Source organism: Ranitomeya variabilis, chromosome 2 (genome assembly GCF_051348905.1).
Source record: "Ranitomeya variabilis isolate aRanVar5 chromosome 2, aRanVar5.hap1, whole genome shotgun sequence".
NCBI lineage: Eukaryota > Metazoa > Chordata > Amphibia > Anura > Dendrobatidae > Ranitomeya > Ranitomeya variabilis.
The window spans coordinates 963,006,169-963,032,087 of record NC_135233.1 but is presented as its reverse complement, the minus strand read 5'-3'; the positions used below and the strand labels follow the sequence as shown (position 1 = coordinate 963,032,087).

Here is a 25,919-nt window from a genome sequence, read left to right as displayed (position 1 = left end):
GGGGTGTCTGGGACGCCAGAAACGCATCAGCTTTTTATCTTTTGTATGTCAGGTTTTGCAATTTTAAAGAAATAAAATATTGCTTTTATTTCACCTTTGGAAGTGCCGCTCTCTTCACTTTTCCTGATTCTCCCATCAGCGGTGACTGCTTTCACTGTTATCACTGACAGCAGGCATCGTCTGATAGGAGTAGTAGTCTCTCATCAGCCAACACCTGCTGAGTTGCTGTAAGATTTCACAGCTGTGGGGTCACCTTGACAGCATGACTACGCAGCGCTCTGATGGCAGTAGCAATGTTACCACCGATCAGAACCCCCCTTGTTTCTCGTGCTGTCACACAGATGACAGCGTGGGAAACACTATAGGAAGTTCGTAAAAATGCAAGCAACAATTCAGCAAATCAGCAAACCTTTTAATACATGTGTTTTTGCTTAAGATTTGACTGACTCAATTGAAGTTTATGGGTAAAAACACTAAAAATCCGCACAAAGAATTGACACGCAGCAGAAAAAACGCACTGCAAGTACTCAAAGGAAAATGACTGATCGTGTGCACAACACTTCAGGATTGTCATTGAAATAACTGGTATAAGGATTCCCTAGTGTGTTTGGCCCATTTCCGCTCGAAAAAATAGCTGCTAAAACACCCCAAATATACACCACATGCTTTACTCACTGTACCATTTTATTAACAATTTTTTGTATATTATCAATAAAGATTTACATTGATTTTTTTTTTTTTTTTTTTTATCTCTGGCTATATATTCTTGTGAAGTGGCTTATTGTAACTCTTAAAAGTGAGTTTCCCAGGTAACTAGAGGACTCTAATTCTTCTCTCTCTTTTCTACAGGATTTCATGTTTTTTGAACAGACTGGAAATAAACATTAGAATATGAAGATGGATGTAACAGAAGAAATCCCTTTGGAAGAATTTTCCGTGTTTTTATTTTTTTTACGTAGATTTTATTTTTCTCAAGTTTTTTAAATATGTTTTTAAAATGTTATTTTTCTGTATTTTCTATATTTTTCAAGTCACACTCCAGGTTTTGGATTCATGATAGTTTGGGTGCTTTGACTTTTTAGGTTTCATCTAGAAGTAAAAAAGAAGGGCAGAATGTTATAAATCTGTGCATCATTTTTATTCCGGTACTGCTAATGCTGCTGGAACTAGTGTGATGTCAGAATGATAGGTCACAGTAAAAATCTATCAAACCAAACTGAACCAAATAACACACTCCTGTACCATGGGGTCACACTTAAATTTCCTGCAATGTGAATTATTATTCTGCTTAGAGGACTTCTCTCTGATGACAAGCACTTAGGTCTTGATTCATCAGGGCTGGAGTTGTGCACACCAGCCTTAGTGAAAGCGGCGCTGGAGTGAGGTGCACCAAATTCTTTAAGAGGTGTTTGCCTCCTAATGAACCTGTCACATCTTACAACTGATGTGCACCACCGCCAGAAATATTCCTCCAGCCAGTGATATAATTTACACCACTTTATGGTGCAACTAATAGTGAATTTGATGTATCATGCCCCTGTCACACCCTGGTTCCATCCACTTTGACAGGGACAAGCATAATGTTGTTTGTTGGCAGTCAGAACCTCAAATTGTGCAAAAATTTAGTAACATTTTAAAGTGTTTTACATCATATTCTGGCGAAAACACCTTGATGAGTGTATGGTCTTTATGCTAATGATTCCTTATGAGGATATTGTTTATATGTAAAATTTACACAACTTTGCACGTTTTTAAAAAAAATATATATTCCACTTTTATGCAATTTAGTGGTTGGCATTTCAATGATCTTTCTTTTATTAAAACTTTTGCCTTTAAGTGAATAGTCTACCTCTTGTAAGCCAATGTACAATGAATGTACTGTTTAAGTGTTGGGCATTAAATAAAAAAAAGTTTTTCAATTTCTTGACATCCATGTGCCAAAAATATCAATGTAATGTATAATAACAATATGTATACTGCACATTAGACTTTTACCAGCTCGGAGATGTCACATACAAGAAGGTAGTCACTAGTCTGGGTTCAAACACCATTTTGAAAGGAATCTGCCAGTGGGTTTTTACTATGTTATCTAACAGCAGCATGATGTAGAGACAGATACACTGATTCCAACGATGTATCACATAGTTTATTGGTTGCAACAGTTGTGATAGAATCACAGTTTTCTCTGCTGCAGATCAAGCAGAGCTCAGAATGCTGAACTCTGTATATCCCCACCCACACCACTTATCGGCAGCTTTCTGTGTACATTGTATAGTGACAGAAAGCTGCTAATCAGTACTGGGGGCATAGTTGGACTAATTGGCAGGAAAGCATCTTGTGATAATCTCCTACTGACAAAACACTGATTGTATAGAAGCAACAAAACAGCACAGTAAGTCACACATCCCTGGAATTGGGCTATCTTCCGTTACATCATGGTGTTCTCAATTACATAGCAAAAACCTGGTGATAGATTCCCTTCAGTTTTTTGAGTGTTTTTTTTACCTCTTTTTGGAGTCAATAATGATATTGACTGCCAATAGAGGCTTCAAAACTAGCTCAAAACGGCGTATTAACAATGCGCCCGGTGCCCAAATCCACCCTCATTCTTTGTGTTAGCTTTTATATTTGTGAGGAAAATGCATTTTAAATATTTACTTTCTAATTAATATTAACCATGTAAATTGTAATATGTATTGACATTCCGTATAAACTACACCACGGGTCTCCAAACTTTGCCTCGAACTCCACACTCTCTGCTTTATCGCTGGTCATATGCATCCCGACCATACACACGTGGTCAAAATTGTTGTCATCGTTTAATGACTGAAAAACTCACAATGGTCACAGAAATAACTTGCGAAATAGAATGTGTTAACAAAAATTTATTCTGCACACAAACCACAAAACAAATAGATAGAAATGTAATCATTAAAAGGCAAAAACTAATCTAATAGAAGCTTTTCACAACATATATTTCAACACCAGAGATTTTCCACACAGATTTATCTAAATTGGCCAAGTAATGTGAAGTAATCTTCTACTACTTATTCGAGAGCCTTTTGATAAACGACATTCTTAGTTTTTCCTTCAGGTGCAAAGACGAACAGATTTTTGTCTGTTCCAACTCTTGAACAGGCCACATAAAGTTGACCATGAGAAAAGCATGGAGATTGTAAATCGATTCCAACTACTTTCAAGGACTGTCCCTGAGCCTTGTTGATGGACATAGCAAATACCAGTCGAACTGGAAACTGGAGGCGTTTAAAATCAAAAGGCAAATCAGATGGAATGAGAGGAATTGTTGGAATGAAAACATCTTCTCCTGTGGCACACCCTGTCAAAATAGTTGCCTCAATTACATGTGGAAACCAGGTTTTTAATCAAGAGTCTTGTTCCATTACACAGCTTTGGTGGATTCAAATTTCTCAATAGCAGAATAGGTGCTCCAGGTTTTAGAAAGAGGTCATGAGGAGGAAGTCCTTGTGGCTCCAAGGAATTGAGGATCTCAGTTGGATAAAATAATGCTTGAGCAGGGTCTATTACTGTATCCACTGACTTGTAGGTTGTGCACACACCTGGAAGGAGATTTAGAATTTGAAGATTGATCTTGTTGACGCTGTCATTTTTGGGAGCTAGAATAGCCCTTTCACACAGCCAGCCAGAATTTTTGAAGTGGAGTTGAATGTTTGGAAAAACCGTTGCTTTCAACTCCTCAATGGAAGTCACAATGCAACAAAAGTTGCTTGGGAAGGTGATCTGTCCAGTGGTTGAGCCAATTGAGTGGTAAACCTGTCCTTAATAATAATAATAATTTTATTTATATAGTGCCAACATATTCCGCAGCGCTTTACAACTTATAGAGGGGACTTGTACAGACAACAGACATTACAGCATAACAGAAATCACAGTTCAAAACAGATACCAGGAGGAATGAGGGCCCTGCTGCTCGCAAGCTTACAATCTATGAGGAAAAGGGGAGACACAAGAGGTGGATGGTAACAATTGTCCTTGAACTTTAAATGTCTGCATAAATACTGGTGTAAACATTTCTTTTGTTGCACCAAATGATGTCATTTGGAAGCAGGAGTTGTACTTCCTGATGTTGTCCAAGAAATGCTTTGATATTGTACTGGTACCTGTCATCAGAGATTTTAGGGGATCTGGTGGTGACAGGAGAGGTGGAAGTTTTATCTTGCCATTTGCACAGCATAAACCTGGCGGTTCATCTTCCCATTTCAGGGCACTGCAGTACGTGCAGACCATATCCATTTTTCCTATCTTAACTTTAGGATTATGCTGATAGTTTATGTCTGACTGTTAAAAAAAGGCAGCATGTTTCAAATGTCCAACCATTTCCTGTGCCCTGGTGGAAGAAATAGCAATTCTCTTAGTGGCAAGTCGGCCTTCTCTCTGCTGAGATGACTCATTGGCCCTTGAGGAAGCAGCTTTTCTCTTATCTGCAAGCCTCGCTTCCCTCTGCTCAGAATGTTCATTGGCCCATGAGGAAGCAGCTCTTGTTTTCATGTCTGCAAGTCTCGCTTCCCTCTCAGAAAGTTCATTAGCCCTTGAGGAAGCAGCTCTTGTTCTCATGTTTGCAAGCCTCGCTTCCCTCTCAGAAAGTTCATTGGCCCTTGAGGAAGCAGCTCTTGTTCTCTTGTTTGCAAGCCTCGCTTCCCCCCTCCTCAGAAAGTTCATGTCACGCTCACGTCCTGATTGGAGGGCGAGAGCTTGGGGGGGTTTGTGGCCCCACTGAGCCACAAAACAGACTACCCTGGAAGGGGCGTGACTATGACAGCTGCCTGGGTTTTCGCTGGAGCCTCTGATGGTGAGGTCAGGCTTGTGCAGCAGGCAGCTGCCAGGTGCTACTCCAGGGTGGTGTCTGGCTGTGGCTGCTGCTCCCACTTGGGAGACAGGAACACTAGGACAGGTGCAGGCGACTGGCAGATGAGCACTGCTGAAACTTGGACGAGTAGGCAAGCAGGCACGGCAGAGAACACAGGGCTGGCAGGCACGGAAGAGAACACAGGGCTGGCAGGCACGGCAGAGAACACAGGGCTGGCAAGCACGGCAGAGAACACAGGGCTGGCAGGAATGGCAGAGAACACAGGGCTGGCAGGAACGGCAGAGACAGGGCTGGTTGGTGTGGAGTATGAAGGCACAGGTTGGGACCTGTACACACAGGAGATGCTGGTATGGAAACAAGCAGGAAGGAATGGAGTGTGAAGGAACAGGTTGGGACCTGTTCACACAGGAAGAGAACCGCAAGGCTGCGGATAGGAATGGTAGAGTAGCAGGAGATGGAGCAGCAGCAAAAGCTAAGCAGAGCAGAACCGCAAGGAATGTGGAGAGGAGCTGCAGCAAGAGGTCTCTTCAACAGCAGAGCAGAGTAGAACGGAGCAGAACCTCAGGAGGGCGGAGCAGAGGCAAAGCTGCAAGAGAGCGGAGCCAAGGCAAAGTCATAAGGGTTCAGAGCAGGCAGAGCCGCAAGAGTGCGGAGCATAAGCAGACTGAGAACACAAGGAAAGACATAGCAGGGAAGGAAGCCACAGACAAGGAGACAGAGATAGGACTATGTTCTTGTTCCTTGTCTTGTTCCATTACCTTGTCAGAACTAAGACACAGGGACCAGGATATTCTGCCTCCTGGAGGGCGGACAACAAGATCAAGGCAAGAACACTGAGAAAAGCCTCTAGAGAGGGAGTAACACAGAGCAAGGCCTGGCAAACTCAGAAGCTAAACACAAACTGAGCTAACACATTGCACAGGCCCAGTCCACTGGGTGGAGCTGCACTAAATACTGGCGGTCTCTTGGAATTGGTCAGGAACAGATTAGACAGGTGCACCTGATTCCTATAAGAACCAGAGAGTTCAGGCGCCACCCCCCTATGCACACAGCCAGGAAGCATGCCGAGAGCAGAGGCACAATATGGAGCTGGCAAGAAACAGAAACTAAAACATGACCTGGAGCAGTGGGTAAGATAGTGTGAGAGATGAGCGGCCATGCCGTGATGCCAGTAGAGTTGTTACAGTTCATTGGCTCTTGAAGCAGCTGCTGTTCTCATGTGTGTAAGCCTTGTTTCTCGGTCTTCACATTTTTCATTGGCCCGTAATGCAGCTTTTCTTTTCGCATCAGCTGACATTCGTGCCATGGAATTCCTTTTCTTATGAGGCATTATTGTGGTAAAAATAGTCTGTAACTGGCAGTTTCTATATCCTCTCACATAGAGGTAATGTGACTGACATCAGCCTTTCCACCAACACACCCTAACTGACATGCTATTACCTCACACAAGCTTTGTTATACTGAGAATGTCCTTTGTTTCCTATATTAACCAATCAGAGCTCAGATTAATTAACTGTAGCAAAATAGAATCTGAGCTGTGATTGGTTGCTATTGGCAGCCTGATAAATCCCCAGCCAACAGGAAGCCCTCCCCCCTGGCAGTATATATTAGCTCACACATACACATAATAGACAGGTCATGTGACTGACAGCTGCCGTATTTCCTATATGGTACATTTGTTGCTCTTGTAGTTTGCTAATTAATCAGATTTTTATTTTTGAAGGATAATACCAGACTTGTGTGTGTTTTAGGGCGAGCTTCATGTGTCAAGTTATGTGTGTTGAGTTGCGTGTGGCGACATGCATGTAGCGACTTTTGTGAGATGAGTCTTGTGTGGCGACATGCGTGTAGCAACTTTCTGTGTGTCGAGTTGCATGTGACAGGTTAGTGTAGCAAGTTGTGTGCAGCAAGTTTTGCACATGGCGAATTTTGCACGTGGCGAGTTTTATGTGTGGTGCGTTTTGAGTATTTGCAAGTTTTGTGTGAGGCAACTTTTGTATGTGTTGCAACTTTTGTGCATGTGGCAATTTTTCCGCGTGTGCAAGTTTTGCGTGTGGCGAGTTTTCCATGAGGTGAGTTTTGCATGTGTGGCAAGTTTTGCGCGAGCCTAGCTTTGCGTGAGCCTAGTTTTGCATGTGGCGAATTTTGCGCGTGGCGAGTTTTGAGTGGCGACTTTTGTGTTTTGACTTTTATGTGGTGAGGTTGGTGTATGTGTGGTGAAATGTGTGCTGAGGGTGGTATATGTGTTCAAGCACGTGGTAGTGTGTGGCACATTTTGTGTGTGTGTTCATATCCCCGTGTGTGGTGATTATCCCATGTCGGGGCCCCACCTTAGCAACTGTACGGTATATACTCTTTGGCGCCATCGTTCTCATTCTTTAAGTCCCCCTTGTTCACATCTGGCAGCTGTCAATTTGCCTCCAACACTTTTCCTTTCACTTTTTCCCCATTATGTAGATAGGGGCAAAATTGTTTGGTGAATTCGAAAGCGCAGGATTAAAATTTCGCCTCACAACATAGCCTATGACGCTCTCAGGGTCCAGACGTGTGACACTGCAAAACTTTGTGGCTGTAGCTGCGACGGTGCAGATGCCAATCCCAGACATACACACACACATACATACACACACACACATTCAGCTTTATATATTAGATAAAACAGTGACAAACAGCTGCGACATTGGCATTAGTGAAACATTAAGAAACTAAAATGTAGTTATTTTTTCATTCAGTTCATTCAGCATACAATTAGGTAAATAAGAAACTTATTTTATTCCACTTAGTATTGTAAAAAGTAAATTATGTACGTATTTATTTCACATTGATAACTTTGCTGGAAATGTACTGCCCTCTAGTGGTCACTACACATGCATTCAGCTATACTACATGACATTTGTCTTTCAATACTAAATAAAATTAAATAATGTTTGGTACAACCCCAATTCCAGAAAAGTTGATATTCTGTGCAAAATTTGAAGAAAACAAAAATGCAATAATTTGAAAATCTATTGAGTCATCCGCCAGGGCCGTGGGGTACTCTGTACTGGGTCTGGTACTTAAAGGGGGATGTCACGGTGGCGGTGACCCGGTCCGTGGCCCTGGGTGCCTATGTTAAAGGAAAAGTCTTTTTATGGGGTATTGAATAAAGTTTGCGTTCGTGACACCACCTGTGGTTCTCGGTCAGAGGTGACCAACGCTGCTTAAAGGGGTCCACTGGGGTGATGTTATGGCAGCTAAGATGGTATAGCTTCCCACAGGTGAAGCTGGGTCCCCAGGGCTCCCAGTGTGTAGATGGAGATGGTGAGTAGTGTAGAAAGAAACGGAGGACACAGGTTTGCAGTCTCTTTGCCTGGTTTACTGAAGACTTCAGGCAGCCACAGCCCAGGGCACCATATCACAGGTACAGGCAGGGTCCCCTTTACCAGGTGGAGTTAGAAGCTTTCCTACTAGCTCTATGGTGTAGTCCCTTGCTGCCTGTGGCTTCTGTCAAGGTCCTCACTGTTCTCTCTGTCCTTAAAGGGAACCTGTCACCTGAATTTGGCGGGACCGGTTTTGGGTCATATGGGCGGGGTTTTTGGGTGTTTGATTCACCCTTTCCTTACCCGCTGGCTGCATGCTGGCCGCAATATTGGATTGAAGTTCATTCTCTGTCCTCCGGAGTACACGCCTGCGCAAGGCAAGATTGCCTTGCGCTGGCGTGTACTCCGGAGGACAGAGAATGAAGTTCAATCCAATATTGCGGCCAGCATGCAGCCAGCGGGTAAGGAAAGGGTGAATAAAACACCCGAAAACCCCGCCCATATGACCCAAAACCGGTCCCGCCAAATTAAGGTGACAGGTTCCCTTTAAAGGTGGGACACTAACCCGTATGACAGGTGGCTTGAGCCTTTTTACAGGGTCTCTATCATGACCCGGGCTCTATGCTCCACTGTGTCTCCAGGTGTTAGGGCCGACAGGTGACATGTAGTCCAGCTGTCCTGCCTGTTTCTGCTGCGAGTCTTGGAGTCCCTCACAACCTCAGACCTCTGGCTACCGGTGTCTGCATTCTGTAGGGAGGTAGCACACTCGCAGCTGTCCTCCCCAGCTCTTACTCTCCTGTGCTTCACTTCTCCAACTCGCTCTCTACAAATTGTTCGGCTTTCTCCTTCTCTTTCTCTAGGAGCTGCAGCACTTCTCATAGCTGCATGGCCCTTCTGCTTTCTTCTGACTTTCCCTCCAGGCCAGAATATATATAGGGGAGCCACCCATAAGCTGGATCAGAGCTCCCCCTTTTGATTGCTTGGGAGTGTGAACATGTTGCATGTTTGTGTACCTGATAAAGAAGATCTTCCCTCGCTTCCAGGCGTGACATCACTCTCCCTGTGAGGAAAGCAATGCCACTGTGACAACCAGGAACCTGGGGTGTCACACTAGTCTCAACTTTTTTTGAGATACGTTGCTGCAATCAATTTTGAAATTAATATATTTTTTTAAATGAAATGGAAGAATATCTGATGGTTTGGTCTGTGTTCTATATTCTATTGTGAATAAAATATTCCTGTAAGAGATTTTATTCTCGTGTTCTTCACATTATACACGTTTCTTTTTTTGAACTGGGGTTGTAGATACTAGAACCAGTGTTTTTACTGTTAAGGATTAGAGTTGAGCTAATTTGCTTGGGTTCCCTCTTATTCAGCAAGCTATAGCGCTTCCCGAATAAGCTGCAGAGGGAAACCGCCTGATGAGCTGATAATTAATAATAATAATCTTTATTTTATAGCGCCAACATAATCCGCAGCACTTTACAATTCAGAGAGGAAATGTACAGACCATTATCTGATATTACACAGCAATACTTGATTCTACAATTACTAAGAGCAGTGATGGCCATGCTTGCAAGCTTACAGTGTATTTGGAAAAGGTGAACGTTTTTGTTGAGTATGGTGCATCACTAAAATAAATAGAAATATTCAAATAGCGCTGCATATTTACAGACAGACAGCGTATGGAGGGTGTGGAACCAGGTGAAAAAGGGGTCAAATTTCTGAAGAAAGTTTGGGAATGAAGAAAAGGGAACAGTGAGGTGATAGGCCAGTCTAGAGACATATGTTTTTAAAGCACGGTTGTAACTATGGATACTGGAAATTAACTGAATTGTACTGGGTGAAGCACTCCAGAGCACAGGCACAGCTCAAGAGAAGATTTTGAGATGGGAGTGAGAGATTTGGAATATTGAGGAGGATATTGACAACTACATGCACAAACCGGCACACGGCACATGCGCAATCAACATGCCTTAGGCCGGAGGCACACTAGCAAGAAATATGGACGAGTGCTATGCGAGAAAAATTTGCATAGCACTCGGACCATTGTTAATCTATGGGGTAGCTCACATCATGCGTAATTTTCTCGACCGTATTATACGTGCAGAGGAAATCACAGCATGCCCTGATTGTCACCGTATTACGGTGAGACTCGCCAATGAAAGTCTATGGGTGCGAGAAAAACTCGCACACCACGCGGACCATCAGTGTCACTTGCGAGAAAAACGCAACGGTGCCCTTAGAAAAGCCGGCATTTCAGTGCAGTATAATGTAAAATCACATTGACAGGTTAAAAATAGAATAGATAAAATAAATGTCTACACATAGTATAGGTAGATAGATATACGTGTGTGTCATTGACACATATATATAGTGCAGACCAAAAGTTTGGACACACCTTCTCATTTAAAGATTTTTCTGTATTTTCATGACTATGAAAATTGTACATTCACACCGAAGGCATCAAAACTATGGATTAACACATGTGGAATTATATACTTAACAAAAAAGTGTGAAACAACTGAAATTATGTCTTATATTCTAGGTTCTTCAAAGTAGCCACCTTTTGCTTTGATGACTGCTTTGCACACTCTTGGCATTCTCTTGATGAGCTTCAAGAGGTAGTCATCGGGAATGGTTTTCACTTCACAGGTGTGCCCTGTCAAGTTTAATAAGTGGGATTTCTTGCCGTATAAATGGTGTTGGGACCATCAGTTGTGTGATGCAGAAGTCTGGTGGATACACAGCTGATAGTCCTACTGAATAGACTGTTAGAATTTGTATTATGGCAAGAAAAAAGCAGCTAAGTAAAGAAAAATGAGTGGCCATCATTACTCTAAGAAATGAAGGTCAGTCAGTCCGAAAGATTGGGCAAACTTTGAAAGTGTCCCCAAGTGCAGTGGCAAAAACCATCAAGCGCTACAAAGAAACTGGCTCACATGAGGACCGCCCCAGGAAAGGAAGACCAAGAGTCACCTCTGCTTCTGAGGATGTTTATCCGAGTCACCAGCCTCAAAAATCGCAAGTTAACAGCAGCTCAGATTAGAGACCAGGTCAATGCCACACAGAGTTCTAGCAGCAGACACATCTCTACAACAACTGTTAGGGCTTGTTTCCACATGCGAGAATCACGTCCGTGTCTCGCATGTAGAAACCAAGCTCTGGTGTCTGCACTCCGGAGCAGAGCGTGCGGCCGCATAGGAACACATGGAGCCGCACAGCTCCGCTCCTGAGTGCCGGCGCCAGAGCTTGGTTTCTATATGCGAGACACGGACGTGATTCTCGCATGTGGAAACAAGCCCTTAAGAGGAGACTTTGTGCAACAGGCCTTCATGGTAAAATAGATGCTACGAAACCACTGCTAAGGACAAGCAACAAGCAGAAGAGACTTGTTTGGGCTCAAGGAAATCAGACCAGTGGAAATCTGTGCTTTGGTCTGCTGAGTCCAAATTTGAGATCTTTGGTTCCAACCGCCGTGTCTTTGTGAGAAGCAGAAAAGGTGAACGGATGGACTCTACATGCCTGATTCCCACCGTGAAGCATGGAGGAGGAGGAGGAGTGATGCTGTGGGGGTGCTTTGCTGGTGACACTGTTGGGGATTTATTCAAAATTGAAGGCATACTGAACCAGCATGGCTACCACGGCATCTTGCAGCGGCATGCTATTCCATCCGGTTTGCATTTAGTTGGACTATCATTTATTTTTCAACAGGACAATGACCCCAAACACACCTCCAGGCTGTGTAAGGGCTATTTGACCAAGAAGCAGAGTGATGGGGTTCTACGCCAGATGATCTAGTCTCCACAGTCACTAGACCTGAACCCAATCGAGATGGTTTGGGGTAAGCTGGACCGCAGAGTGAAGGCAAAAGGGCCAAGAAGTGCTAAGCATCTCTGGGAACTCCTTCAAGATTATTGGAAGACAATTCCCGGTGACTACCTCTTGAAGCTCATCAAGAGAATGCCAAGAGTGTGGCAATGCAGTCATCAAAGCAAAAGGTGGCTACTATGAAGAACTTAGAATATAAGACATAATTTCAGTTGTTTCACACTTTTTTGTTAAGTATATAATTCCACATGTTAATTCTTAGTTTTGATGCCTTCAGTGTGAATATACAATTTTCATAGTCATGAAAATACAGAAAAATCTTTAAATGAGAAGGTGTGTCCAAGCTTTTGGTCTGTACTATATATATATATATATATATATATATATATATATATATATATATATATATATTTCATAGAAGTAGCAGAATAGCTGATAATTCAATTGTTGGATTCTGTAAAATCATTACAGAGCCCGACAGGATATGAGACATGGTTTGCATAGAGTAGACCATTGCATATCCGTTAGATTTTTATATGTCCCTCACTAATAATGTTAGTAGTGTGTGTGTGTGTAAAATTTTGGAGCTGTAGGTGTTAAATTAAAGGATTAATTCACGGAAAAAACTGTCGTGGGCTCCCGCACAATTTCCTGACTGAGGGCAGATATTAATAGCCTAGAGAGGGACCATGGTTATTGGCACCCCCCTGGCTAAAAATATCTGCCCCAGCCACCCACGAAAAAGCGCATCTGTAAGATGGCACTTAGCCTCTCTCTTCCCATTGCCCTGTGGTGATGGTGGTGGTGGTGGCATATGGGGTAATAAGGGGTTAATGACACCTTGCTACTGTAAAGTGACATTAAGCCTGGTTAATAATGGAGAGGTGTCAATAAGACACCTATCCATTATTAATCCAATAGTATGAAATTGTTAAAAATACATACACACATTAATTATTTCATTAAAAGACTGTATTCTTAAACACAAAGGTTTAATATCTTTATTGCACTCTCAATCTAAGCGAAGCCCTCGTTCTCTTGTAAAAAAATGCAAAATAAAAAAGCAACAATATCCCATACCTGTCCACTGTATATTCAAGTCCCAAGCTGCAATTCATCTCAAGGGGTTAAATAGTTTTCATCCCGGAGCGCTGCTGATGCCATCGGCCAGGCTGTAAACCACAGAGGAATGAATGAAAAGCTGCCTGCGCAGCCTCCCCGCCTGACCGGATATAAACTCTGTAGCGTGGGGAAGTTTCTGAACATTTTCCCACGCTGTCAAGTTCACCGCGTCAGGCGGAGAGTCTGCGCATGTTCAGTGACTACCACTGCGAGCTTGAACTCCACTATCTCCAATCTGTTGGCCATGGAAATGCTCTCTTTCCGCCTGGTGGATACAGACTTTCTAAAAGTTGATAGCCATTGCAGTCCACCAATACAAGTTGCCCATTCGCAAATACTTCTCAAAGAAAGCTGTGCCTGTGCAGCGCCCCAGAGTCCTGGTCGTTGCAGTACTGTCGCTCCGCCACTAAGGGGAGTGATGGTACGTCTGATGGCACTAAAGGAGTTCACCTGACCAGGTATCACAGTCACACATTACACTTCACACTCCGGCCACCAGGGGGAGCAAAGGGTTCTATGTATTAGGCCACTCCTCACACTCTGGTAAAACTGGGGGCTGGATAGGAAGTTAGGGAGAAGCTGACTGAGTTTTGCCCAGGCAACACCTAGTGAGAGAAGAGGTTGCTTGGGAAGATTCAGGGGGGTCCCTGTCAGGGGTGGGATCCTGACAGAGGCCTAGCGAAAAGGACAGATCGTTACGGAGTCGTTCATTGCGGCGGTATCTTAAGAAAGGACAAGAAGCGAGGTTTATTGTGGAGAAGTGAGAAACGAGATCACAGCACAAAGGCGAAAGAAACAGTAGGAGTCGTGCCCCGAGATCGGCAATATCCTACTGAGGCGCATAACCGGTGGCCGGAACGCCGAGGAAGTATTGGGCTCCACGCATTACTTCAAACCAACGGCAGGGCAGTTAATTATAGGTTGGCTGCCTCATCTAAATCACCTAATGAAGACAACGGAGGCAATTGTGGGAGAGGGGCATCTCTAGGGTCCCTGTAAAATAACTCCAGGCCCACCCTGTCATACGGGTGCGTCCTTTCCATATTATCTGGGGGACGGAGAGAAAGAACAGAAACATACATGACAGTTGTGAGGACTATCCCATGGTGTCAGCAGGGAAGTACTACAACACCCAGGCGCTAGTAGGTAGTCACTGATTTCCACCTGCAAAGGGAACTCTGGATGTGCCTTCGGACCGGCCGGTCTCAGCCAGCCCAGTTAACAGTGCTCTGGATTGCGGATGCCGAAGCCTTCAGTAAAGAGGTAAAGAGTGGTGTTGAGCGATTCCGTCCGATACTTGAAAGTATCGGTATCGGAAAGTATCGGCCGATACCGGCAAAGTATCGGATCTCGCCAATACCCGATACCAATACAAGTCAATGGGACTCAAGTATCGGAAGGTATCCCTGATGGTTCCCAGGGTCTGAAGGAGAGGAAACTCTCCTTCAGGCCCTGGGATCCATATGAATGTGTAAAATAAAGAATTCTTAGGCAAAATGAAGACCGCGCTCACGGGATATATTTAAAATGGTTTATTTTGCCTACGCGTTTCAAGAGCGTTCCTGCTCTCTTCCTCAGGGCATCCTAGAAGGGAATTTAGGACCTGAGGGATGACGTCGCGGCTTGTGATTGGTCGCGTGGCGGTCACATGAGCGGCACGTGACCAATCAGAAGCCGTGACGTCATGGAAGGTGCTGAACGCGCTCATTTTAAGCAAAGCTGGCTGCCGGTTACTACCAGGGCGCGTCAGAGGGTGAGTATATCCCTATTTTTTATTTTAATTCTTTATTTTTTACATGGATATGGATCCCAGGGCCTGAAGGAGAGTTTCCTCTCCTTCAGACCCTGGGAACCATACACTGGGAACTTCCGATTCCGATTCCCGATACCACAAAAGTATCGGATCTCGGTATCGGAATTCCGATACCGCAAGTATCGGCCAATACCCGATACTTGCGGTATCGGAATGCTCAACACTAGTAAAGAGACTGCAACCCTGTGTCCTCGTTATTTACTGCGACCTACACCGTCACCTGCACCTTTTATTGGGTGCCCCTTAGCAGGACCACGGACCGGGTCGGGCCACCATGACATCCTCAGAACCGATAGACCCGGTACCGAGTACCCCGCCGTCCTGCGTCTGGGGGCCGCTCCACCTGCACTACACCAACATGTCCCAACTACATCATCCATTCCCTGAAAAGCTCTGAGTCTGCTATTGTGTATTTCCCCTCTGACACCTGGACGAGCAAACATGGACAGGGGCATTATATATTGCTTACTGGGCACTGGGTGACTCTGGTGGCTGTGAGGGCAGGTTGTCAAGAGGCTGCTCCACATGTCTTTGAATCTCCAGGCCTTTCGGGACAAACCTCTTTATCTAAGGGCTGTCCCACACGTCCAGATAATTCCAGTACCGGAATAAATCGGTACCGGAGTTATCCGTGTCCGTGTGCCTGGGAACTCACGTAGGCCATACGTGCGGCACACGTGTGCCGCCCGTATGGCGAGTGGGTACCACACGGAGCGTGTGGTACCCACGCGTCTGGTCCCCTGCATCTGGTGCTGAAGCCGCGATTCATATGTTCCCTGCAGCAGCGTTTGCTGCAGAGAAAATATGAATAATAGTGTTTAAAATAAAGATCTATGTGTGCAACGCCCCCCCACCCCCTGTGCGCCCCCCCGCTGTTCAGAAAATACTTACCCGCCTCCCTCGCTGCTTCCTGGTCTGGCCGCGGCTTCTAGTGTATGCGGTCACGTGGGGCCGATCATTTACAGTCATGAATATGTGGCTCCACCTCCCATAGGGGCGGAGCCGACTATTCATGTTTGTAAATGATCGGCCCCACGTGATTGCATACAGTGGAAGTCGCGGCCAGACCAGGAAGGAGCAACAGCCAACGAGGGAGCGGGTGAGTATTTTCAGAACAGCGGGGGGGCGCACAGGGGGTGGGGGGGCGGCGGACAGATAGATCTTTATTTTAAACACTATTATTCATATTTTCTCTGCAGCAAACGCTGCTACAGGGAACATATGAATCGCGGCTTCAGCACCAGTGGGGGGGACAGCGCTTACTGTAGCGCTGTCTCCGGCACGCCACACGGACCCCAGACGGAGAATGTCCGTGTGAGGTCCGTGTTTTACACGGACCCATTGACTCTATTGGGTCCGTGTAATCCGTGCGCTCCCACGAACACTGACATGTCTCCGTGTTTGGCACACGGAGACACGGTCCGCAAAAAATCAATGACATCTGAACAGATGCATTGATTTTAATGGGTCTACGTGTGTCAGTGTCTCCGGTACGTGAGGAAACTGTCACCTCACGTACCGGAGCCACTGACGTGTGAAACCGGCCTAACAGTTCCTCCACTGCTTCTACCTCTTCCATCTCTTCTAGAGCCTCCACCTGTGCCCTCAACCTCTCCCTTAATCAGACACGTGTTCCAACAGTGCAGTTAGAAAATCTCCCACACCTCAGTACTGCACAGCCATGGCTCACCGCAATCAGGCAGTGTTTAAATTAATATGCCTTGGAGATCACAGCCACACAACTCAAAAGTTGTGGACAGTTATGCAGGCTGAGTTAGAGCAATGGCTGTCTCCACTAAACCTGGAGCAAAGGAAGTCCATGTGCAATAACGGTGCAAACTTGCTGGCAGCCCTATGCCATTCACAACCTCACACACGTGCCTTGCATGGCTCATGTCCTCAACCTCGTGGTATAGCAATTTCTCCCCCACTATCCTTCTGGATGAGCTGCTGCAGAAAGCAAGGTCGCTGTGTGCTCACTTCCTCTGATTGCACTCCGTAGGTCATCAACATGCATCGCTGCAGAGGTCTTTCGGCCTACTGGTTAACCATTTGATTAGTAATTTTCTGACATGGTGGAATTCTACTGAGCACATGTTGCAGCAGCTGTGACAGCAGCGACGAGCCGTGGTGCAGCATGTCCATTTACATAGCCTGGGCCAACGCAGCCTGGACATGGTGCAAATTACACTTGCAAAGTTGGCACAGGTGAAGGACCTCTGCACCCTTCTACTAACTTTTGTAATGGCTGCTAAGATGATGAGCACTGACTATGCCATCATCAGCATCACTATTCTGGTCATTTACATTCTGGAGCACACTTTGATTAGTCTGCGTGCAGAGGTGATGGTCCAAGAGGAAGAGTTGGAAGCAGAAAAGGATGCGGAAGGAATAACAATATCTCAAATTTCCAGACTGTCGTCACACATGCAAGTGCCATGGGAGGATGGATTACAGTGATCAAGGGGGGCTCATGGTTCCAAACTGTTAGTGAAGATGCAAGAGCCGAGGAACAAATTGAGGAGGATGAGGTGACAATTGGGCAACAGTCAGGAGATGAAAAGGATAATGATACTCTGTCTGTTTTCCATGGTTGGCGGGAGGGGATGGAGGAAGCAACCTTGAGTGTTACCCTGACACTAACACAGCATGTACTTGGACCTCCTGGAAGCGCCTGACACATGAGTGACTTCTTGCTGCGCTATCTTCAACACGATGCCTGTATTCTTAGGGTTAGAAATAGTGCTGACTGCTGGGTTGCCACTCACTTAGATCCATGGTACAAGAGCAAATTTAGCCAGATGATGCCCCTACTGGAAACGGATGCATGCATGCTGGCGTATTGAAATACGTTTGTAGACAATCTTAAAATGGTTTCCCCAAGACCGCAGTGAGGAACACAGTGTGCATCCCAGTTGTAGACATCCAAACCCGGGAATGTCAAGGCGCCATCGCCAAATTATTATTAACAGCAGCTGTGTAGGTGGCATAAGCAATTTCTGTGAGTCGTTTAACCCATTTTTTAGGCCAGCCCATGCATCAACAGAACAGAGTGCAAGTCTGTCACATTGTGAATGACTGGAGAGGATGGTGCAGGAGGATCTGGAGCTCAATATCAATGCTATTTGGGGGGTTTGGACCCGTTTACATTTTGGTCTTCAAAAATGGAAGAGTGGACTGAGCTCGCAGTAAGCATTCTCTCAGAATGTGTCTTCAACACTGCTGGTGGTCTCCTGATTGATAAGAGCATCCAGCTGTCCCTTCAAAGTAACTTTCATTAACATGAACAAGTCATGGATCTCTGATGACTGTTGCATCCCAGGCGCAGATTGGGAAAACTAGGCTATTTTGTTGTTTTTAGTGTCATGTATTGATCGCGTTACTGCATCTTTGTGGTGTCTTCTGTGGCTGCTGTTGTTACTGCTGCTAATGTTACAAACTATTTTTTAACCCCTTAACGACCGCCGGTACGCCTTTTAACGGCGGCAGTTAAGGGTACTTAAACCACAGCGCCGTCAATTAACGGCGCTGTGGAAAAAGTGAATAGCGCCCCCCAGAGTCGGATTTTATCTGGGGTCTCGGTTGCCGAGGGTAGCCGAGACCCCAGAGAACATGATTCGGGGGGTTTTTACCGACCCCCGAGTTGCGATCGCCGGTAATTAACCGTTTACCGGCGGTCGCAACAACAAAAAAAAAAAACGCGATTTGCCATTTAATTTCTCTGTCCTCCGATGTGATCGCACATCGGAGGACAGAGAAATAGTGTCCCCGATGGCTCCCAATAGCCCCCCAATACTCACCTATCTCCCCCGGTGCTCCTCGTTGCTCCCGATAGGCGCCGCCATCTTTTTTCCGGGAAAAAATGGCGGGCGCATGCGCAGTGCGCCCGCCGCCCGGCACCCGGAAGATCTTTGGGGTCTCGGCTGCCGGGGGTAGCCGAGTCCCCAAAGAACATGATCGGGGTCGGTTTTTACCGACCCCTGTTTTGCGATCGCCGGTAATTAACTGTTTACCGGCGACCGCAAAAAAAAAAAAAAAAGCGATCTGTAATTCTCTGTCGTCTGATGTGATCGCACATCAGAGGACAGAGAAATAGGGGGATTCGGGGACCCTATCATACTCACCCGGTGTCCCCGGGTCCTCCTGCGTCTCCTCTTGCCGGCCGGCTTCTTCCTCTGCAAAGAAAATGGCGGGCGCATGCGCAGTGCGCCCGCCATCTGCTGCCATCTGCCGGCCGGCAGGAGAGACGAGTTGGGGCTAAAATTAGGGTTAGGGCTAGGGTTAGGGTTATAGGGTTAGGGCTAGGGTTATAGGGTTAGGGTTAGGGTTATAGGGTTAGGGCTAGGGTTATAGGGTTAGGGCTAGGGTTATAGGGTTATAGGGTTAGGGCTAGGGCTAGGGTTGGGGCTAAATTTAGGGTTAGGGTTAGGCTACTTTCACACTAGCGTTTTTTGGCTTCCGTCGCAATGCGTCGTTGGAGAAAAACCGCATCCTGCAAAAGTGCTTGCAGGATGCGTTTTTTTCTCCATTGACTTGCATTAGCGACACATTGCGACGGATTGCCACACGTCGCATCCGTCGTGCGACGGATGCGTCGTGCTTTGGCGGACCCTCGGCACAAAAAAACGCTACATGTAACTTTTTTTGTGCGACGTGTCAGCCATTTCCGACTGCGCATGCGCGGCCGGAACTCCGTCCCCGCCTCCCCACACCTCACAATGGGGCAGCGGATGCGTTGAAAAAACAGCATCCTCTGCACACGTTGTGCGGCGCTTACAACGCTAGCGTCGGTACGTCGGCCCGACACACTGCGATGGGCCGAGTACGACGCTAGTGTGAAAGTAGCCTTAGGCTTCTTTCACACTTGCGTCGGTACGGGGCGGTCGCAATGCGTCAGCCCGATGTACCGACGCACGTTGTGAAAATTGTGCACAACGTGGGCAGTGGATGCAGTTTTTCAACGCATCCGCTGCCCAGTCTATGTCTTGGGGAGGAGGGGGCAGAGTTACGGCCACGCATGCGCAGAAATGGCGGACGGGACGTACAAAAAAAAGGTTACATTGAACTTTTTTTGTGACGACGGTCCGCCAAAACACAACGGATCCAGTGCACGATGGACGCGACGTGTGGCCATCCGTCGGTAATACAAGTCTATGGGCAAAAAAGGCATCCTGTGGGCACATTTGCAGGATCCGTTTTTTGTCCAAAACGACGGATTGTGACGGATGCCACACGACGCAAGTGTGAAAGTAGCCTTAGGGTTAGGGTTGGGGCTAAAGTTAGGGCTAGGGTTAGGGTTAAATTTAGGGTTAGGATTGGGGCTAAAGTTAGGGTTAGGGCTAGGGTTGGGGCTAAAATTAGGGATAGGGTTGGGGCTAAAGTTAGGGATAGAGTTGGGATTAGGGTTAGGGTTTGGATTAGGGTTGGTATTAGGGTTACAGTTGGGATTAGGGTTACGTTTGGGATTAGGGTTGGGATTAGGGTTAGGGTTGGGATTAGGGTTAAGGTTAGGGTTGGGATTAGGGTTAGGGGTGTATTGGGATTAGGGTTAGGTTTGAGGTTAGGGTTGAGTTTAGGGTTAGGGGTGTGTTGGATTTAGGGTTTTGATTAGGGTTATGGTTAGAGTTAAGATTAGGGCTGTTTTGGGGTTAGGGTTGTGATTATCGTTAGGGTTGTGATTAGGATTATGGATCGGGTTGAGATTAGGGTTAGGGGTCTGTTGGAGTTAGGGTTGGAGTTAGAATTGGGGGGTTTCCACTGTTTAGGTACATCAGGGGGTCTCCAAACACGACAGACAATTTTGCGCTAAAAAAGTCAAATGGTGCTCCCTCCCTTCTGAGCTCTGCCGTGCGCCCAAACAGTGGTTTACCCCCACATATGGGGCATCAGCGTACTCAGGATAAATTGGACAACAACTTTTGGGGTCCAATTTCTCCTGTTACCCTTGTGAAAATAAAAACTTGGGGGCTAAAAATCTTTTTTGTGGGAAAAAAAATATTTTTTTATTTTCACTACTCTGCATTATAAACTTATGTGAAGCACTTGAGCATTCAAAGTTCTCACCACATATCTAGATAAGTTCCTTAGGGGGTCTAGTTTCCAAAATTTGGTCAGTTGTGGGGGGTTTCTACTGTTTTAGGTACATCAGGGGCTCTGCAAACGCAACATAACACCCACAGACAATTCTATCAAAGTCTGAATTCCAAAATGGCACTCCTTCTCTTCCGAGCTCTGCCGTGTGCCCAAACAGTGGTTTACCCCAACATATGGGGTACCAGCATACTCAGGATAAATTGTAGAACAAATATTGGTTTCCAATTTCTCTTGTTACCCTTGTGACAATAAAAATTTGGGGGCTAAAAAATCTTTTTTGTGGGAAAAAAATATATTTTTTATTTTCACTACTCTGCATTATAAACTTCTGTGAAGCACTTGGGCATTCAAAGTTCTCACCACATATCTAGATAAGTTCCTTGGGGGGTCTATTTTCCAAAATGGGGTCACTTGTTGGGGGTTTCTACTGTTTAGGTACATTAGGGGTCTGCAAACGCAACATAATGCCAGCAGACAATTCTATCAAAGTCTGCATTCCAAAACTGCGCTCCTTCCCTTCCGAGCTCAGCCATGCGCCCAAACAGTGGTTTACCCCCACATATGGGGTACCAGCATACTCAGGACAAATTGGACAACAACTTTTGGGGTCCAATTTCTCTTGTTACCCTTGTGAAAATAAAAACTTGGGGGCTAAAAAATCTTTTTTGTTAAAAAAAAAAATATTTTTTATTTTCACTTCTTCTCTTCCAAGCTCTGCGGTGCGCCCAAACAGTGGTTTACCCCCACATATGGGGTATCGACGTACTCAGGAGAAATTGCACAACAACTTTTGTGGTCTAATTTCTCCTGTTACCCTTGTGAAAATAAAAATTTTGGGGCAAAAAGATCATTTTTTTAGAAAAAATGCGATTTTTTATTTTCACGGCTCTACGTTATAAACTTCTGTGAAGCACTTGGGGGTTCAAAGTGCTCACCACACATCTAGATAAGTTCCTTAAGGGGTCTAGTTTCCAAAATAGTATCACTTGTTGGGGGTTTCCACTGTTTAGGCACATCAGGGGCTCTCCAAACGCGACATGGCATCCGATCTCAATTCCAGCCAATTCTGCATTGAAAAAGTCAAACGGTGCTCCTTCACTTCCAAGCTCTGCAATGCGCCCAAACAGTGGTTTACCCCCACATATGGGGTATCGACGTACTCAGGAGAAATTGCACAACAACTTTTGTGGTCTAATTTCTCCTGTTACCCTTGTGAAAATAAGAATTTGTGGGCGAAAAAATCATTTTTGTGAAAACAAATGCGATTTTTTATTTTCACGGCTCTACGTTATAAACTTCTGTGAAGCACTTGGGGGTTCAAAGTGCTCACCACACATCTAGATAAGTTCCTTAAGGGGTCTAGTTTCCAAAATGGTGTCACTTGTGGGGGGTTTCTACTGTTTAGGCACATTAGGGGCTCTCCAAACGCGACATGGCGTCCGATCTCAATTCCAGCCAATTCTGCATTGAAACAGTCAAAAGGCGCTCCTTCACTTCCAAGCTCTGCGGTGCGCCCAAACAGTGGTTTACCTCCACATATGGGGTATCGGCGTACTCAGGAGAAATTGCACAACAAAATTTGTGGTTAAATTTCTGTTTTTACACTTGTGAAAATAAAAAAAAATGGTTCTGAAGTAAAATGTTTGCAAAAAAAAGTTAAATGTTCATTTTTTTCTTCCACATTGTTTCAGTTCCTGTGAAGTACGTAAAGGGTTAATAAACTTCTTGAATGTGGTTTTGAGCAGCTGGAGGGGTGCAGTTTTTAGAATGGTGTCACACTTGGTTATTTTCTATCATATAGACCCCTCAAAATGACTTCAAAGGTGATGTGGTCCCTAAAAAAAACATGGTGTTGTAAAAATGAGAAATTGCTGGTCAACTTTTAACCCTTATAACTCCCTAAAAAAAAAAAAAATTTTGTTTCCAAAATTGTGCTGATGTAAAGTGGACATGTGGGAAATGTTATTTATTAACTATTTTTCATGACATATCTCTCTGATTTAAGGGCATAAAAATACAAAGTTTGAAATTTGCTAAATTTTTAAATTTTTTTGCCATATTTCCATTTTTTTCATAAATAATTGCAAGTAATATCGAAGAAATGTTACCACTACCTTGAAGTACAATATGTCACGAAAAAACAGTCTCCGAATCAGCGGGATCCGATAAAGCGTTCCAGAGTTATAACCTCATAAAATGACAGTGGTCAGAATTGTAAAAATTGGCTCGGTCATTAAGGGGTTAAAATGTGGAGACTCCAACTTGGGTCTCCATCTGGTGGGTTGCCTGTGGTGGAAGGTGTGTCAGAGGCCTATTATACTGTTTCTACTCTGTGGAAATTGATGACACTTTAGTGTTGTGTGACAATTATTTTTTGAAATGTGGAAAATCCAAGTTGGGTCTCCATCTGGTGGGTTGCCCATGTAGGTAGGGCTCCCAGACAGGAAGGCCTGCACTTACTTTCAGTTAACTACTTGTGTGTTGTGTTACTTTCCTTACATTTTTCTACCAAAAGTAGTCTATAAAACTGATGTTTCTGCCATTGCAGTGTGGCTGGAATAAAAAAAAAACTTATATTAATAGCCGAGGAACATTTATGGCTATTGGCCCTTTTCCTAAAACATTAACATCAGCCTCAATTGGTCGGCATTCCCTCACTCTTCTGGTTCAAAAAAATTACAGGGGAGTTCACACAATATGTTTTTTTTTTAATATTTATTTCTTAGAAAATGTGCACGCGCAGGTGATGAATACAGCTCCCATAATTGTCGCCTCGTCGCGCTGATCTCAGGGAGACCAGGCAACAATGATTAGAGCTGCCTTCAGCACCCGGCACCTAGGAACACAGCTAACTGTACTTCTTTTCTTATGCGCTGATACATGACACATGGGCACATGGATAGCATACAGATGTCACACATATGTCACATACGTATATACCCATGGCACATGGACACAGACCACGAATCTCACCAGTACTGTTATTTCTAGTACAGAAATCACCTGGACGTTTAAAGATATCCTTAGGAGAAAGGGTGTCTGCTCAAGTTTATCACATCCCAAACAAAAAAGAAAAAACAAAACCAGACCCCTTTGTACTTTCTTCTACCAAGTACTGTTATCTTTTCACTTCCAGGTGTGTCATGCTCCAAGTTCTGCTGCTGGAGGTCTGAGAAAGGAATAGACACTGCATGTAATGGGTCAATTCCTGGCATCCTGGCAAGGCCCTATTGGGGCACTTGAACCAAGGGGACAATGCTGTCACAGCCACATGTAGACTATGGTTTGGCCATCGCTATTTTTAATTTTACTTTATCTTTATTCATATTAATCTCTCTTTTTCTACTTGATTGGACAATGAAAATCATCAGAAAGGAGTTTGCTGGTAAATACCTGGTGCTGAGGTGGTTTCGTGCAAGTCTGAAGAAGAAGACGAAAATCAGTGACACCCGAATTTTTTTTTATTTTTGTCATGATGTTTGTTGAAAGGGGTTATGTTGCCCAGTTATGATTGTTTCATGGTTTCATTTTAACTATTAATTGATTAAAGTTTGATTGATATTTATTCATATCAGTTATTTATTGGGTAGCCTCATCAATAATCAGAGTGGCCTATTCAATCTAGAATTCTTGTGCCATTATATACAGGAGCTCTGTATATTTTGTCAGAGTACAGGTAATACAGGGATTACCAGGGACAATATACACAGGAGCGCTGTTTATAGTGTCAGTGTACAGGTAATACAGTGATCACAGGTGACATTATACACAGGAGCTCTGTATATAGTGTAAAGTGTACAGCTATTACAGTGATCACTAGTGACATACGCAGGAGCTCTGTATCTCTGTATATAGTGTACAGGTATTATAGTGATCATCAGAGACATTATACACAGGAGTTTTGTATATAATGTCAGTGTACAGGCAATACAGTGACTTATCCATTATCAGTGACATTATAAACAAGAGCTCTGTACATTGTATAGAGTGTAAGTGTACAGGTAAGACACTGACTCACCAGTGACCTCTCTAGCTGAAGTCCTTAATCTTTTCTTTTCTTCTTCATCTAGCGCAGACCGCCATCACTTCTTCCAGCCAGGAGTTGTCTCTCCAGAAAATAACACAGTTATCTAGAGCGCCCCTTCCAGAGCACATTCCCTATTTTTTCCCCAAATTCTACACTACGCAACTCAATGTCAGTCGTGCACCCACCATCAATATATAATTACTTATTATGCAACCAAGCACTACAAATATTGTAATCCACCACTGTGCCTTCATGCCCCCACCACCTATAAATAGCCACTTTCATCAACCAATAAATATATAAATTAATTAACACGTTTACTTTTTCCCCCAATTCAATACCAGTCTCACTCCTGCATAATCATCTCCCCCACTCTGTACCTCTGGCTCCCCTAATCCATTATATTTACATGTCCCCTCTGCCCCAATTCATTATGTCACGTCTTCTCTCTCTGCCACCCCCACCATCTATTCATTATCAATTGCTCTCCCCCTGATTCAATACATCATTTACTCTCCCCCACCCTCAATGTATCATTATTTGCTGTCCCCTACCCACAATCCTTCATCAATTGATGTCCCCCACCCTCCATCCTCAATTGATCATCATTTACTGGCCCTTATCCACCAATTTCAATTCATCATTATTTACTATCCCCACCCTCAAAATTCATCATTATTTGCTATCTCCCAGCCCCTCCAAGTCATCATTTGCCTTCCCCAACCCCCACCTTCAATTCATCATTTGCTCTCTCCACCCTCAACTCATCATTTGCTGTCCCCGTCCCCCACCCTCAATTCATCAGTTATTGCCCCCACTCTCAAGTCAACATTTGCTGTTTTTTATCCACAAATTCTACTTTATTTGCTCTCCCCAACCTCCACCCTC

At 44.7% G+C, this 25,919-nt stretch overlaps 1 protein-coding gene across 4 annotated transcripts in view; it reads left to right on the top strand.

Moving 5' to 3' along the window:
- LOC143808301 (phospholipid scramblase 2-like) overlaps positions 1–1,927 on the top strand; it is a 92,758-nt gene extending 90,831 nt beyond the window's left edge. For all 4 annotated transcript variants that reach the window (XM_077290815.1, XM_077290816.1, XM_077290817.1 and 1 more), the window contains exon 9: positions 850–1,927. In XM_077290815.1, the coding sequence (XP_077146930.1) occupies positions 850–888 (39 nt within the window). In that variant the 3' untranslated portion in view covers positions 889–1,927. The remainder of the gene's footprint in view (positions 1–849) is intronic.
- Positions 1,928–25,919: the final 23,992 nt, after the last annotated feature.